This window comes from Crassostrea angulata, chromosome 5 (assembly GCF_025612915.1).
Source record: "Crassostrea angulata isolate pt1a10 chromosome 5, ASM2561291v2, whole genome shotgun sequence".
Taxonomy (NCBI): Eukaryota; Metazoa; Mollusca; class Bivalvia; order Ostreida; family Ostreidae; genus Magallana; species Magallana angulata.
Window position 1 is genome coordinate 46,358,346 of NC_069115.1, and position 18,197 is coordinate 46,376,542.

The 18,197-nt window shown below is 33.4% G+C and overlaps 2 protein-coding genes across 2 annotated transcripts; one reads left to right on the forward strand and one right to left on the reverse strand.

Annotated features, from left to right (window-relative positions):
• Positions 1–4,788: 4,788 nt before the first annotated feature.
• Positions 4,789–13,645, forward strand: LOC128186338 (uncharacterized). The gene is made up of 6 exons (XM_052856139.1): positions 4,789–4,977; positions 5,829–6,248; positions 6,398–6,754; positions 7,672–7,758; positions 10,458–10,573; positions 11,428–13,645. The coding sequence occupies exons 1-6, from the start codon at positions 4,902–4,904 to the stop codon at positions 11,512–11,514; spliced, it is 1,143 nt and encodes a 380-aa protein (XP_052712099.1). The 5' UTR covers positions 4,789–4,901; the 3' UTR covers positions 11,515–13,645.
• Positions 13,646–16,070: 2,425 nt separating this feature from the next.
• Positions 16,071–17,951, reverse strand: LOC128184811 (beta,beta-carotene 15,15'-dioxygenase-like). The gene is made up of 2 exons (XM_052854401.1): positions 17,707–17,951; positions 16,071–17,596 (listed from the first exon to the last, which is right to left on the reverse strand). The coding sequence occupies exons 1-2, from the start codon at positions 17,860–17,862 to the stop codon at positions 16,223–16,225; spliced, it is 1,530 nt and encodes a 509-aa protein (XP_052710361.1). The 5' UTR covers positions 17,863–17,951; the 3' UTR covers positions 16,071–16,222.
• Between the last annotated feature and the right edge of the window lie 246 nt (positions 17,952–18,197).

Genomic DNA, 18,197 nt, shown 5'->3' on the forward strand with positions numbered 1-18,197 from the left:
TTTGTCTCTTCCGTATAAACTCAATCAGCAATATATAAAGTTGCTTAAGAAAATAGTGGATGCGATCATTCTTTGTGGGAAACAAAATATTCCTCTCCGAGGACACAGGGATGATACCACAAATAAAGGTAATTTCTTTGCAATATTACAGTATGATGAGCAGCTCTGGTCTCATCTACTAAAAGCATATAAGAACGCCTTATATACCAGCAAAACCATTCAGAATGAGGTTATCCAACTCATTGGAAATCACATCACAGGTAAAATTTTGAAGGGTTTACAAGGGAGGGGGATTTATTCCATCATAGGTAACTGACAAGTACGCTACCAAAGAAGTTTTAGTCTTGTGTCTTAGATTTCTAGATACTAGAGAACATCCTGCCATTTTTAAGGAGGAATTTCTTGACTTTGCAAATATAGACAGAACTACTGGGGATGTAATTTCTGATAAACTTACTGAAATCCTCCGCTTTCTTGAAATTCCGATTGAGAAAATGCGAGGGCAAGCATACGATGGTGCAGCAGCAATGGCATCGGAAGACGGGGGTGTCAGGGACAAATGAAGTCTCTAAACCAGCTTTGTACACACACTGTCGGAGTCATGTATTGGATCTGAGCATCGCTTCTGCCTGCAAAGTACCCCTTGGGAATATGATAGATGCCCTTAATTCAGTGTTTATTTTCTTTGACAGTTCCCCTAAACGACGAGGGTTTCTTGAGACTATTATAGAAAATGATGGGTCTGTAGATTTTTCAACAAAGAAACTAGTTTGACTCTGTAAGACTAGGTGGGATGAGCGTCATATCTGCTTTAATGTGATCTACACTATGTACATTTTCGTCATCAAATGTCTGCAGCACATTCTAAGTCGAAACCTTTATGAAAATACAAGTGAAAACTGGTCTTTGGATAGACAAACTAAAGTGCCCGCACAAGGGCTTTTAGCTTCGATGACGTTTTTCTGTGTTGGTAACATTTATGTTTATAAGGTATGTCCTAGATACAATAAAACCTTTGACTCTCAAACTTCAGAAGAGAGATATGGACATTTTTATTGCAAGTAAGTTAGTTCAGGAACACGTGGATAGGATCAAAGAAATTCGTAGTGCGAAAGATACCGAATTTGAGTCTTGTTTTGAAGATGCAAAACAGATTGCAAACGACCTTAATATAGTGATTCAAACCCCAAGAGTTTGTTCTAAGCAGCAACACAGAGAAAATATCTACAAATAATCCAAGAGATTATTATAGATCTGACGTAGCCATTCCTTTCTGGACTTGTTCCTCAGTAATTAAATACGAGGTTTCAAAAAGAAGACCTGACCACATACTCGATATGTTCTTTTTTGCCTGTCAATATTGGAGACATTATTGTGTTAACATGAGCAAAGAAACTTCAGACAAGCTCTGCAGTCTACTCAATTTTTTCAACTTTGTAGATGGGGACGTTTTCCCGAACGTGAAAATTCTTCTTCACATTGGATGTGTGTTGCCTATCACAACATGTGAGGCCGAAAGATCCTTTTCTGGAATAAGATACATCAAGATTTACATGCGCAATACTATGCAAGAGGACAGATTGGCTGGGCTTGCACTAATGTATTTCACAATTCATAAGAAATTTACCAAAGGGAAACCGTACTATCATTTATTAGGCAAGGAAAACGAAGATTATTTAAGTCAAGTCTTTTTAACTAAATAACATTTCCTCCCTGAAAATATCACACACTACAAAAAGGTCACCCGTATGGCACAGTGGATATATTGAGCGTTTCCTTCAAAGGTTAGAAAATAAAGAATTGAACATTTTATCACTGGTTTGATTTTGTTAAAATGTTCGACACCCCACCCCAGGTCCCATTTGAAAAAAATTTCTGAATCCGCGCATGAAATTGAATATCAATATTTGTAGCTGAATATCTCTATCTAACAGTTCTGAACAAAAACCTATAAATTATCTATATTTATTAAGCGCAAAAAGAGCACTGCTTTTTTTTTTATTTATTTCACCGTATATTTTAGCTGAAATCTCAAAATATCACTAACCATTATTTAACTACTCCCCGAACAAAACATTTCTCCAAATTATTGTTAATAGCCCTCCTGTTCTTGAAATTGAGAGCTTCGAAAACATAAATTTGTATACGGCCATTTAGGGTGATAAGACAATTCAGTTCAACTCGCTTTGTGCATGACATGGGACTTTTGGTAAAAGATGTTGTAGAAGAAGTTAAAGAACATGTAAGGAACAAACTGTACTTGTAATATTCTGAAATGCACGGAGATTTGAATAAAGAAATAGGCAGTTTTTAGTGCGCAGTAAATATGCATTTACAGGTCACCTGAGTAAACTCATGTGACCAATCGCTTTCTGTCGTCGTCCGTCGCGCGTTAACAATTCTACATATTTAACTTCTTCTTAAAAACTACAAAGCCAATTGTTACCATTTTTGTGATTAGTATCTCTATGGTTAGATGAATCTAAGTTGTGAAATTCATGGCTGTACCACTCCTGGAGCGCCATAGGCGAACCAAATATGCAAAAAAAAAAAAAAACAAATTTTCAAAAATCTTCTTCTAAATTCCCGCATGATGGCATTGTAAATAATGTCCATGAAGCCCTTTACAAAAATTGTGAAATTCATGGGCCCTGGGTATGGGTTCGGGCTCTAGGGTACGGCCATTATGCCCATATAGTAAATCTAAGAAAATCTTCTGTACTCCCATATACGTCCCTGGGACATGGGCTTAGGCCTTGGGCGGGGCCAATAGAGCCATATATTGAAAATGTAATAAATCTTAAAAATCTTTTCTACTTCCACACATATGGAGGAAAAACTGAACGCATGGTTATGATGTCCACACAATCTCCCATCAATTCTATGGGCCATGGGGGGGGGGGGGAGGGCAATATGGCCATAAACATGTAGTGCTAATGCATATAGTGTTTAAAAATCTTCTTCTCTACTCTCACACATCTGTAAGACTAGTGAAAAGCAAACCGGGTTTTCTTTAATGTGAACTGTATCCATAATCCATGTCAACCCTGATTTGATATAGCACTACCTACTGTATCCAGTGAAATGGAGTACCCACATGCAATATTTTGCCTAAAAATGACAAAGTTCAAAGGTTGGTATTTTTTTCCATATATTATCAGAAATCAAAATCCTAGCAATATGCACACCTTTGATATATATACAATTGATCTGCAAAAGAACAACTTCCTATCTTGAATCCGTACAATGCGGGTTTTCTATATGCAATTTTTTGTCAAAAAATGACTGAGTTCAAAATCCGGTATTTTTTCCATACATTATCAAAGAATATGCTTTAGGTTGGGATCAAAATAGTCAAATAGTGTTAATGTTTAAAAGAATCGGTGTTTTTTTCTTTACTTCTGGCTGCTGATATTAGCGGAGCCAAAACACTCATATAGTGTATAGGGTAGGGGTTTTAAAGTGTGGCCAAAATGCACATTTAGTTTTAATGTATATAATGTTTAAAAAACATCTACTGGCATAGAATAAATCCTGACTACATATTTAAAAAAACACAAAACTGTCATCTTTAATAATACTTCGTGTAACCTACATGTACATGTAAGGCTAGGGTTATGGCTGGGAGGGAATGTATGTTTGTCTCATCTGTTACCAAATAAATTAAAACCATTTTAACAAGATATTGGACTTTCAGTAGGATATAACTATATATTTCTTGAGTCAAATCAAGTTTAAAATGGCACTGGTTTCAAGCGAAATAGTCACCAATTGCATAGTTTTAGCTTAAAAGCCAGACAAATCTTGTTGATTTCATAGAACCATGGCTGAGTGGCATGCAATGAAATAGACACACTTACGTCACATTGCTATTGGCCTAACTACCAAAAGTCCAAGCTCTTGTTAAAATGGTTGTAATTCTCAATGAAGGTTAAATATTCATAAGCTGGAGCAGGAGAAGTACTCATGTTTTTTTTAATATTTTTTTTTTTGCTTAAAAGGCCCACCATGGAGAGTTTCTGTCTACGCCAGAGGATGAGGTTGTTTTATACAAAACATGTGTACTAACCACCTTGTTTTAGTATATCTTTGAAAACACATACACATAAAACCTATTTTGAAAGTTAACAAAGATGGGAAAATTATTTTCTATCAGAGTCTTGCACCTTTTCAATCTCAGGCCACGCACTCTATTATTAATATGATCTTTGGGATTTTTTTATACACGTAGTCCTTTTTGAAGGATTCAGAGAGGAAGGTGGTCGTCATAACAATATTGTAAATTTTCTACTCCAGAATGAAACTTAATTATATGCATATATGAGACAAGTTTGTGTTTGAGCTATGGTACTCAGGTGACTGTTAAGGCCTATTGACCTTTTGTTTCAATCGGTTGCACTGTAGCTTCCTGATTTTTTTCTCTCTTTTTTCAGACCAGTGAGCTACAGGTCTGCAGTAAAAACGTTTGTTTCATATATCTTTAACCCATCAAAGTAAGCAAATTTGATTATTTTTAGAGTGAATTGAATGATTTACGACTGTCTATTATATGAGGATTTCCACAGATAGTATAATAATTACACTCAGTACAAAATTAAAATCAATAATACGAGGTAATAAGCATAAATTCGAAAATCGCTTTAGAGTCGCTCAGACATGAAGATATACTATAAAACATATATATCACGAGCAAATAAATGTTCTTGGAGTGGCAGGTATTTATTTATCCAGCTCGCTTATCACCTTCCATGTGGTAATCTATAAATCGAAGTTTTAAACTTCCCGATTGCACATTTAAGTTACCTTATTATGTAAACTTCATTCGTTTGCAAAGGATCCGGAATTTGTTTAGATTTTATCCTCTTTGTTGAATCGAAAGATTAGCGTTTTTATTGAAAGTCATGGGTTTCAACGAAAACCTATACATGATAGGATCTACTTTACTTGTGTTGGGATATACTTGTGCAACTGTAAGAGGTTTGTTTTGACATTTGAAAACAAATGGGTATTATTTCAGGTGAAATTAAACAAAATAATTTTTAGGTATTTTATACTGCCAGGATTGTCTATTCAGGGGAAATCAGTTTATCAAAACGTAGAGGAATCTTATTGAAAACCAACTGATAAATTCATGTGTATTCTAAAGGGTATTTAAACACAATCTTCAAGTGGCTTGCTACACCTTATAATTGTTTCTCAAATAAGCTGAAAATTACTTGTTATAAAAAAAAAAGTATTACGTCAAATAGGCAAATCATAAGCATATCATCTTCAGAGAAAATAAATGAATATGAACAAAAGCCTCAGGCGGATTTGACCTCGCGATCAAACAGTTCAAACCCCGATACGTTTACCACTAAAGCTATGGTTATATTCAATCAAATTGTTCGATACAAACAATTTCTTGTGACGTATTGTCATAAAATGTTAAAGCCTTGATGTAGTGAGCTACCTTGAAATGTTTCAGATGAGTTGACAAATTTTAGTGTAAAGCGCAGACGTGAAAAATAATGATAAGTTGGTGTAATTAAGACAACGTAAATATGTGATAAAAGTAAGAAGCGTTCTCTGAAAATCTATGACAATTTATTACAGGTAACTACATGTGAAAAATAGAAATATATGAAATAACACAGAAGTGGAGATGGAAATAATACTAGTAACCACAAGCAAGCTGATTACAATAATTTTCAAAAAATCGATTATTTTATTGGTAGCATATTCCTGAAACAAAAATTACAATAAGGACAAATTTTACGTAATTTGTATGACAACAATGTTATGAGTGATGCATATGTTATGATACGGTTTTTGTTATTATTTAACAGGTAGTGATTCATTCACATATGAAAGTAATAACAAGAAAACCTCGGAACCAGCATGCTACGGCTCTACTTACACAAGTTTTGTCAACTTAAGTTGTCCACAGCCAGAGGTCGTGTATCCATTAGAAGTGTATGTCGGAGCGAAGCCTAATTCTACGGGATGTCTTGACTTTGAAAACGATTACACAGAACATGATAAGGATTTAAAAGAAAAGTGTTGCAGAAATATAAACGAGACCACTGATTGCACTGGCGAATACAACGGCCCAAACAGGACACTAATTATTGAAACTTGCATGGGTCTTAGCCTTTGTAAAAATATACACGTTGTATGGGAATCGACCAGCAATATGTCTTGCTCGGCTGAATATCACTATAAATCAACAACTAATTACGCATATCTAGATTATTTCTGCATAAAAAGTAAGATATTTATGTATTTAATATTAGATTTAAAAATTTACGTCCTTAAGAGATATAAGTTCTGTTTCGAAAAGTTCACAATTTCAAGTTTACTGTTTTTTCTCACATGTTAACATTTAATTGTTTTTTTTTCTTCTTCACAATAACAGAAGCCACAATAGGAACGCCAGTTCGAAATCACAGATATCAAAGCCGTAATTCCGGCATGTTTTATCTAACAGCCAACGATATTAACTCTTACAAGAGTGGCATGTTGGACCGAAATGTTACATGCAGTATAACAGCGTCTACTAACCTTTCAACCATTGAGGTCTGGATTATGGACCTTCGATTCCGAAGAGAATCCCTCCAGAAAGTGGTTATATATGATGGATCGACGGGAAAACGGTTAGGAGGGTCAAATCATACTCGGCCATTTTTGCAGCCGATTTCAAGTTCCTCCAGTATTAATATTACCTTCGAAACAGTCAGGAGCAGTGACGAGTTTCTTTGGCTCGGGTTTGCAGGTAAGTAGCTTTCAAATGAATGTTAATTTGAGCTGCTATTATTTTTAATAATTTGACATTCTGTGTGTACCTAATGAATGACGTTATGTATTGAAATTATATTCAAAATAAATTTTTGACATCCTGTGGTTTAAGATCGGGAATTTAATGTAGGATTCATTTTTGGTAGGAGGTCAATGGGATGCTTTAACTAAGTAAAACATTCAATAACAGTTCTACGAGAGACTCCTTTCGTAGTTGTTTTAAAATAACTATTTGTGCCGTAATAAACAGTGCGGATAATTATATCAGTGACTTTTATGCATCCATCTAAGGTGTACTCTTAATTATATTGTCTTAATATGTCCACTCACTTACTGCACATTGCACATTTGTATATAATTTTATATGTATTATAATTTGTATTCCGATGAGTTGTAAAGCTCAAGGATAATAAATTGAATTGAATTAATGAAAAATCATATGATACATGCATATTATTGTGCTCCTGTCAGTTTGTCACTAATACATTCAATAATAATACTCATCTATTTTCGCATACAAAGTATACAAAGAATTTATGTAGCATAAATATACTATGCCAATATAATGCACGGAGAATGTTTCGTAGGAAAATCTTAAGAGTGTCCTTAGCGGGTATCGACCTCTGAATCCTATTATTATTAGCTTAGGTATCAGTAGCCCAATGCGCTACCGAGGACGCTATAGCAGGCGCGGTTTTTATTTACTTATCGTTACCTACATTTGGCATTGAACAGTTTTAAAAAATATATATATAAAATATTATATTATATTTATCGATGATCATTCGACAGCGTGATTTTTACAAACGTCTCCGAAAAATATAATTACATTTTGTATTTTAATAACATATATTAGTATGTATTAGAATGTTTCAAATATTTTTACCCGCACAGCAAATGATGCCTATATTGTGATTGCGTGTGACGTATCAGATGGGACGCAAATCACAGGCGATGTTGAACCACTCTCCCAGGAAAAAAGTAAGAAATATATAAATTTATACTTTAGAATTGCCATTTTCAAAACTCAACTTGACACTTCATGAAATTTATCTGTCCCTTAAAGTTATTGCGAAAACAGAATGCGATTTATTTCCATCCAGTATAGTTGAGCAACACGCATTATGCGATGAGATAATACCTTGGCTATCAACCGTTGTTGACAACGGAAACGATATCATAAAGTGGTATTTTTTTTTTTACTTACAACCATGTCTGAGTCAGAGAAATATCAGCACATTGTTAAAAACCCAGTTTTGAATACAACGATAACACTTCTTTAATTGTCTCAAAGAGTGTACAGCAGTTTAGAAACTGTTAAGGGGGCTGGATGGCCGTGGCCATATTTAGACTAGTATATAAATCTCCTTTAAAAAAGGGGGGGCTCTGTTTAAAGATATCGGTAATTTTAAAGTAAAAAAATTTTTTTTCTTTACTCAATGGTAGTTTATACTCAGTTGAATCAGTTTGAAAAATGTGAGGTGGATCTGTGGCTCGTTTCATAAAGGGTCGAGACTTAGCGATGCGCCGGTGTAAATACGGGACTAGTTCGAATCTTTACGTCCGACTAAAGTTAAGCCAAAATTTTACGTCCACTCATAGGCAGGCGTTCGGACGTAAACATAAGTAAGCATAAATATAATGAAACGACGATTGTATTGTATCACTAATGCGATATAATGTATTGTCACATTTAGATACTGAGAAATAACAATTTATACTCTTAATTCTGGCCTTTGATTGCCACGGGAGTTTCTCTGGAATTAATGTGCATTTGGGGGTTTCCCCCAAATAAATATGAGAGAGAGAGAGAGAGAGAGAGAGAGAGAGAGATCTTAATTTATATAAAAAAACGTACCTAAATTTTGATTTTTATAAACTTACGTTATAGTTTTCTAAACCATTTTTTTTCTTTATACAACGTTTACCATGAACAAGTTTACATCACATTTAGTAATAACTTCACCTTTTAAAAATCTTTCATTAAAATTGCTTCCTGAGAAAAAAGGTATTTTTTTTTGTAATTTATAAATGAACAGTATATTTTTATAACATACCATGAATGTACCTTTGGATGCATTAATATTAAATGCAAATAATAATGAAAATCGAGGCCGATTAAACTCACTGGTACTACTAACTGCACAATTATAAATTTGTTATTCTCTTTTCAAAGTGAAGATATGTTATTGAAACATGGTTTTTCACTACACGAATGATGCCACATTAGAGTTTAGACAAGTCTGCAATTCAAACTGATTTGATAAATACAAATTATTATTACTAAATACTGTATACAGAAAGTGTAGCTTATCATAATACATGTACATGTTTAAAATACATTATATTGCGATAAAATACAAAACATCGCGAACTGATTGAAAACAAAAATGCATTATAACCCCTGAAAGTCCTTTCAATTGAAATGCACAATGAAAAAGAGCGACAAAGGTCAGAAAATTGGATGTAAACATCAATATGACAACATATAAATTTACACCGACCCAGTAAATTCAAAATATTCAATATGATAAAAGTAATACAATAACTTATATTTTGGACTACTTAATTAATTAAAATGATATATTGGTAATTCTATTGAGCACATTACGCAAGTCATTTACTCAACCAAAATAATACCGAGTAAGCCCGCTTTAAATTAAACATTATACATGTATTATACGGATAATTCATTTTAAAATAAGATTTCCATGTGTTTTTGACACTAAATAATACTCCTTGCGCTGGTATTCCAGAAAATCATATACACTTCACTATTTTGTAGTTGCCGTTTTAATAATGTTTTTTCTATTTGTATAATTTAATTTTGATATTATGTTGTTTTTTTGTCCGGTAAATTGTTGAAGGAGAGGGAATATTATTTAATATTTTTAACCTTTGTGTGAAACAAGACTTTATGAAATCTTAAATATTTTAAATAAAAATTATTATAATTGCTAGTTCCTCTAAACTTGATCATATTTTCACATGCTACATGCACCTTTACATAACAGAGTATAATAGACACAATTTTATGCATGTGCAGTGCTGCGTTGTCAAGGCATTATGCTAAAGCTACAGTCTAAAGTTTACGCCTCTAGTTACACCGCTTCATGAAATGCAAAATACGCCCGACTAAGTTTCGGTGTAAGTCCTCGAACTAGACTAAAGTTAGGCCCAAAATGTAGGCTTCTTTATGAAACGAGCCCCTGAAGTCTAAATTGTTGACCACCAATTGCAAACCTCATTAACAGTTCAATGTACAGCTGTGTTAAAATTATTTCTTTGTTAATAAATACACGTAGGTGCCTGTAATACATAGATATACAAGTATATACCAAATCGGTAAACTATAACATGTGTATTTTTTAATCGAGCGCATTTTTGAAAGTTTCGAAGTTTTTGTAAATCTTGACATTTAATTATTTTATTTTAAATGCTTTTAAATTTTGCTTTTCGTCTGGATTATTTTTGCCACCTAAACGTATATTTTAACACTGACAAATAGAAAAATTGAATATAACATGTACGTGATACTCACTAAATTTTGCTTTTTTTATATTTAAAAAAAAATCTGTGAGCAATTAATGTTTTTCTTTGCACAAATCTAAACTCCGATCATTTTGTTTAGCACATTATATATGAATAATCATATATTTTTGTGACGTTATCTTTTGCAGAGCAGAATGGTTATATGGTAGCTGGCATAGCTGGAGGGATTGGGTTTCTAGCAGTCTGTGTTATAATTGGCTTTATGGTGCACAGAAGGATCAAAGCAAACAAAACAAATAGAAAAGTACAGCGATCTCTTTTATGTTCAATGCAAAACACAACACAAGTTCACCCTTATTTCTATTATATATTTTGTCTAAAACATAGATAAACTATTCTCCGATACCAAATTTCTCCCACTACTTTTTAGGTATGAGAGCTGTCAGCACCTTTTCCAAATGCTTTATTTGAAATATAAAATCATGTCAGACTCATTAAAGGCGAGGGACGGAAGTCAAGGAAATATGTCAAAAAAATATCTGAAAAGCATTGTTTGACCTACGACAACTACATTGAATGTACTAATTATAACATTGCCAATTAGTTTGCAGTATTTACATCTTCCAATGCTATTGTCTCTGATAACACTATCAATCGATTTTGTAACGTATAATCCCTTACATTAATTTCATCAATGACTTTTTTAAACATTTTATAGTCTAGTTCCTGAATATCATATAAACATAAGTTATAAGGAATCATTCTTTGATTTTTATGAGTTGAACAAATACGGTCGAACGTAATTAAACTATCAGAAAGCCCCCGACCGTATTTGATCCCCTCATAATACTCAATACTCAAAGAATCGTCCGGTGTTCCTTAATTCTCATAATGCATGTGTATATACATCGAAATAAATGTATCATGTCGAGTTACAAAGATCTGTATTTGTTGACAAAGACACATAATATAAAATAAGCTTCCGAATTTTCAAAATTATTTTGCTTTCTTTTGGTGTTTACAACAAGTTATATTAAATTTATTCCGCAATTGTTTTGCTCAAAGTGACCTTAATATATTTCCAAGAGACACGGTTATAAATTTATTTAGTCCACAAATAACTGGTATACTACAAGATATTTTTATTTTCTTCTAAAGGTAGAAGATGACAGAAGAAACCTTCCAAAAAACGAAGACACTCCTGGAATGAACAATGTATCAAACAACGTTAAAGAGCTGCAATAGCTTCGGAAGTGTCAACTTAAGGCTGAAAAAAACATTATCACACATAGCCGAGTGGATAAAGTGTCGAGCTTGTGATCAGTACATTCCGAATTCGAATTCTGAAGGGTTTTTTCTTGTCACTTTTTTTTACCTCCATTTTTCCCAAACTGCACATTTTTCTCTTTTTTGACATACATATATGTACAGTTTATTTATTATTATATCTTTTATAATCAAATAATTAACTGTTAATTTGAGAGACTTTTTCCAGGTGTGTTATTCACCTTAACATTTTTTATATTGAACGATGATGATACAATATTTTTGCGATTATAAATATTGATGTGCGATTTTAGTGGATACGACACATGAAATGAGTAGGTAGAAAATGCCACATTTGATTGATTCATTGTTCCACGTTAAAAATATTCCTTAGAATCTTATACGGTTGTTTTCCATCCGAGGCTTAAAGAATATGAAGTGATTATGATAAATATATACATGTAAATCTGTTTTTCATAATACTCTCACACAGTAAAGAAGTGTGTGTAACAATAGATTATTTTCTCGTAATACTTAATCATGTGTTATGATTTTGATTCTACTGTCATTACATCCGATTTATTATTAGTTACCTTCGTCGATTTATTTCTAAAGTCGTTTTTTTTTATAAATACACCCGCACGATATTGTCCATATCAAAATGGTCATTAACTACTAGATAAATGTCAACGTTATAAAAGGCTCTTAAAACTTTTGATAGATACATGTATGTTACCATCAAACCAAGTACGTTCCTTTTTAATTTGAAGTTTCTCTCTAAAAATACACGTACAACTTGGAAAATGTGCATGCTATGTTTAAAGAGGCATGCATGGTTACGATTTTGGTTAAAATTCTTTGACCGATTTTTATATTTACAATTCGGCATTTTTGATAGGCAACCGAAATTTATAGGGTTTTTCGTTGAGTTATAAGCAAGTTACAGAGCTTAAAATTCTCTCCATTGAATGTAAAAAGGCGTTTGTTTACATTACAAACGTGAAATAAAAATCTAGTTTTAGACCTAAAATAAATGTGTTAAACGTTAGAAACTGTTTATCTACGCTGAAATACATAAAAAGATTGACAAATGAGATGGAAACAAAATTTTTACTTGTATATTGAACTTAGTATGTAAACAAAAACAGATCAGGAGCCTTGTTTACATGACAAAGAATTGTGAGCCCTCTATCTTGCTTATTACTCCACGAATGACTCTCAAATTTTAATTGATCATTAGAAATACATTATATTCCTAAAGTATTGTAAAAAATAAAAACAAAAAAATAAAATTTGACCAAAATCGTAACCATACCACTTGAAACAATGAGATGCTTTTTATCGTGCCAGCACATACATATTTAGAGTGACAAGGGAGACTCCACTATATCACCAGTTGAAATGAACAACATGGTCAAGTAAATGCAGAAGCATAATTGTTTTCAAGGAAATGTATTTATAAATACATTGAAATTAGTCAGATTTAAAATGGTTCGAGCAATTTAGACATTTTTATTACAGTCGAATTTCTACTCCAGAGTTCAATATTGCTTGGATCCAATTATTTCGACTATTGATACACAATGCATCGTAGAGTTTGATGGAATGAATGCTAACTTTAAATATTTTATCTCTTGCTTGAAAGCCTTGTCGAAAAAGTCCAATAATTCATATTAGAAAAAAAATGTGCGTATTTATTAATATACAGCTATAAGAAACTACTTGCTCTGTAAAATTTCATATCTTTGTTTTTAAAATATAATAATCAACAAGTTACTGTCCTTTAAAAAAGGACTACATTACGTGGACCATTTGCATGTGTTTCCAACGAAAACGTGAAAGTCTTAAGATTATCAGAGATTCCACCGACTCTAGCCCTCTGCTTTTTACCACTTAATTTTGTACGTTGTATTACGTATATAGCCCGGACTTTTTATCTCAGAATTTAAAGGGTTCATACTTCTAAAATAATTTTGATCTATCTATGAATGAAGTTTGCATGTATAGTATCAGGCATTCGGTGAATTCTACTATTTGCGCACACATTACGATTCGCACTACTTTGTTAACTATGCAGTGACAGCTTTGTAGAAATAAAAATTTCATATTTTGATGCATTTTTCTTGAGATTTAAACTTTTATACAGTGACATAATTATTCGATCATACTTAAATGCTTAAAAAAGTTAAACGGGAAGTCCTCTAGCCTCGCCTACTAAAAAGTAAAGTTAAGCTACATGTGTATTCGGAAAACAACAAAACATTGCAAATTATGCTATTTGATGCATGTTGTAGTTTCGGCATAACATTAACTTATTTCATAATACTGATAGTTCATATCACATGCCAATCATTTCTTTAAAAGGAAAACTGTTTCTGTACTGTTACCGACAACTTTGCATATTACAGCGCCTTTGAACTTATGTGTGCATATGGCAAGGAATCCCGATCCCGATTCAGATAAACGTGTGCTAGCCTGGTTCCCTGAGGTACCCATTACGCACAGGAACCAGGCTAGCTCATGCGCAGGCTGAATTTTCCCCATTGCATCCGGATAACCTCGCTTATATATTTTCTGCGTGGACCTCATGGTCCACGCAATCAAATTAACTCTTGGCAGTACTTTAAGCATTGCATTACATTAACATTACAATTTGATATTTTGACATTCCTTTGAAATTATACTTCGAGTTATCGTTCATATTGTACTGAAATACTACTACTACATACTGAAGGCGGGCACGTACGTGTTTAAAATTTGAAACAGAAAACCGTGTTACTTTGTATCTGACAATGACTGTACGTGAATCTGATACTAGACGCGTAATATTTAAGTAGAATTCTACTGGCACCTTCCTAGTTGTCACTTCTAAGTATCCTGAGTTTGCATTTTAGCACTGAGAAAAATCATAACCCTTACTCATGTTGACGGGACATCGCATATCTGATTACTGAAATGTGTAGAAAATGGAAGGATTTCTCAAAGAGAGGACGGACTAGTCTCCTGCTGAATGAAGTAAAAAGAAAATAGACATCATTTAGAAGGTGGCCATTTTAAAGGGTTGAACTTGGTATGAAAAATGGCTTAGCTTAAAATTGATTTTGCATTTGATATAGAATTTTAATTAAAGACCATGCAAATTCTTTCATAACAGTCTTTTTTGGTAAATAGAGCAAGCTTTGGCCTAAGAAATAGAAGGGATATTATAGTCAAAAACTGGAATTTAAGAAGACACGTTTTGGCCTCTACATTTGATCCATGATTTGGGTGCTAGTTCATTTCAAACCATTACCCAAAAGCAATTTCTTATGAAGTATTATACAGATAAGTCTGAGGGGAGATAACATACGGTCTGGACATGACTTCATTTTACTAACACTGACTTGAACCCTGAAACTTTGTCCAAGGTCAGTGCATACCCTCTTATTAAAGACACTATACATGATACCTTTTATTTTTAGTTCAAAATCGCATTTTGCAATAAACTGTCGGTAAGCTTGAAAACGACAATCGAATATTAAGATAGGTAATTTACCTATCTACCATACTTTATTACTTTTTGGACAAGAAAGCATTTTCTAGTACATGTAGGTAACACGGTTATCTCTATTTGTCTTACGCCGTATCTAACTCATTGCCAATGGATGTATGTACAGATGTACATGTAGGTCAGTTACTTCAAACCTGTATCAGTAGAAGTTCAAGGTTACATATCATATAGCATACATACATATATCTGTAAATTTCTATTATCACCATGTTAAGAAAACAAATTAATAAGTAAACACAAAATATTTCGATCCCTCAATAAGAGAGAGAGAGAGAGAGAGAGAGGGAGGGAGGGGGGATTTTATATGGCACCTCGTGTATTGTTTATTTTATATCATTATATGACATTGAACCTGAATAGCGCATTAAAGATAACATGCATGTATTGAATTTATGTTTATCTTAATGTGTATAAATAGGTCAAAGTATCGAAAGGCAGACGTACATCAATACCAATCATTTGATAACACGTACAATCAAGGTCTCTAACACCGGACATTTATCAATTGCATTGAGTGCAGAAAGGATACGAAAACCCATTTGTTTAATTTTTAGTTAATCTTGTTTCATGAATTGATACATATTTGAAAGCCATTCCTGCTTTATAGGACTAAGAGGGAAATTGTCTATTCGAACAATTTTTATTATTTATTCTTTGTATTTCAATAGACCCCTCCCTTTTTTGTTCTCGAAAAATTATCAGAGAAAAATTATTAGATGTTGATGGAAATGGCAATATACATCTTTGGGAGTTTAATTTGACAAAATAAAACCAAAAGAAACACGTTTTGATGTAAACCAATGCAAATCAGGAAACAAAATAAACGCATAATGCAAATATAAAACTTTGTCCTTCATTGATTTAAAATATTTAATTGGTCAATTCAATAGGATAGGCGACAAAGTGACCCCTTGTAACAGCCCATTTATTTTCTAGTCTTGAAATAAAACACCAGAACCAAAACTTTTTTTTGTATACTGTTTGTTTTTATTCATAAATAATCATACATAGTACGAAATTAAAACTGTTTAATCATTTAAACTACTGAATTGTATATGTTCAATTTTAAGAATACATTACACACAGAAATATCAAAAAAAAAAATTATGTCAAACACGCGCTGAAGTTTTATGTGTCTTAAAATACATTTTCAATAAATCTACCATGAAAATGAAAAGGAACTTGGAAAGGAACGATGGCTTTGGTGATCGGTTTCATTGTCTTTGGATCAAGGAGTAAAATGTAACTTTTGCCGAGGTTTCCGTCCAGAACTGGCACCATGAGAATACCGTCGTCTTCGGACAAGCCTTCGGGATTCGGAACAAACCAACCCTCCATAGGATAGTGACCAGGAATGGACCACGACAAATCTCCGGACGCGTTACAGACGTCTTTTTTAACGAAAGAAAAATTGCCCCATATCTTGTTGTCGCTCTTGAAAACAACGCCATATACGAAACAGTAATGTTTTGACCTATACTTCTCATTAATAGTAGGAACTTCTAGCATGTTGACAAAAGGAAACTTTGGGTTTTTGTCAAATGAAACAGGGGTCATTTTTGGGGCTTTCAAGTCTATTTTATACCTTCTTAGATCAGGTTTAAAGGGCACATTATCCCGTCGTGTCTTGTTAATCAAAATGTCCATTTCGAAAAAACTTGTCAACGACGCATCAGGATAAGAGACTACGTCCATTACAAGGGTGGTGTCGTCCAGTTCGTAAGCGTTGACGTGATGCATGGAAAATATATTTTCTGTTTCCATCGTTACAACCTTTCCAGTTTTTAGGTCTATAACATATGTTATAGTTGGCTCGTCTTTATGAAATGAAATGCTATATTTTGGGAGAGAGTATCTCAACATCTTTTCAATATCAATGTAAAATGGACATCCAAAAATAATAGCGTATCGTTTTGTGGTAGAAAACGAGTGCAGATAAGGCATCTTTTTAACTTCCCATTCGGCAATCTTTTCACGAACATCGGCCGATTTTGTTCGAACTAAGGTAAATTTATGACGCATATCGGGTAAAATGTTCAAGCTCTGCAGAATGGTGAGGTGACCATTTTTGCCGTATTCTTTAACAGGATGTGCCACAGACATTATACTAATATAAGGAAATCCGGTTTCTACTCCCGGAATACCTGGTTTGCTCGGACGAACTGTGTCCAGAGTATAGCAGTCTACTACATACAGTTTCCAGGTGTCGCTGAGAACGACGCAGTCTCCAGAGAAGTTATATACATTGATGTTCATGTTGTCTAAACCGTGATGCAAAGCAAGTTCTTTATCAAAGAAGCTCATGGGCGGAACCAGGTCGTCAAATGTCTGGTAGGGGGCTATGTCATTTATTTTCAGTGATTCGTTGTAACATTCACTACCAAGAAATTTTGCTGAAAAGAAGGCTGAACCATTGCCTGGAAATTGCCATGAATACAATTTCCCAAAGCCATCAAAAAGATTCAGGAAAGACCGTCTTCCCATTTCATACCTCGCGGGTCCGTTCCGAATCTTTAAAAAAAATACAAATCAGATGCGCATATTTAACGTTAAAAAGTTTCACAACATAATATGAAAAACAGTTTCTTTCGTTATTAAGTAATTTTATTTTAATTACCAACCAGTGAGCCTTTAATCCATTTTGGTACGGGGTTGTCAAAGTATAGTGGATATTTGTGGGTCTCGTTTAATACTGAAGTTCCAAACAGTAGGTTCCACCCAGGGGTCTTCGCAAGGCTTGCCACAAAGTATAGACAGCACAGAAGTAGACGGATCATGTTGAATAAAAGTTTTGATTTGATTACACCTGGTCTTTAACCTCAATTTATACTGCTGACCACAAGTTCAACTCTTCACATTATATAAATATACCTACGCAAGCTACACTATGTTTAGCAAGATTATGTAATTCACGATCTCCTGATTTTGAAAGAATATTTGGTAAGAGAATTCAATCGAGAAAATCGAAATAGATTGTTAAAAACAATTTATTGCTTTTTAGTTTTCAAATCTTTCCTGACTAGTAAATTATACGTTCTTTCTTGAATTTTTAAATGGAATCCGAAAGATCTGGTCTCGTAAGGGAAAAAGGGATATAAATTGATAGAAGTGA

Excerpts from the sequence above, each read along its gene's own strand:
- LOC128186338 (XM_052856139.1), top strand. The coding sequence starts at position 4,902 with ATGGGTTTCAACGAAAACCTATACATGATAGGATCTACTTTACTTGTG. Across the intron at positions 6,249-6,397 it reads AGATTATTTCTGCATAAAAA|AAGCCACAATAGGAACGCCA; the intron begins GTAAGATATTTA and ends TCACAATAACAG. Across the intron at positions 10,574-11,427 it reads CAAACAAAACAAATAGAAAA|GTAGAAGATGACAGAAGAAA; the intron begins GTACAGCGATCT and ends TTTCTTCTAAAG.
- LOC128184811 (XM_052854401.1), bottom strand. The coding sequence starts at position 17,862 with ATGATCCGTCTACTTCTGTGCTGTCTATACTTTGTGGCAAGCCTTGCG. Across the intron at positions 17,597-17,706 it reads AATGGATTAAAGGCTCACTG|ATTCGGAACGGACCCGCGAG; the intron begins GTTGGTAATTAA and ends TTTTTTTTAAAG.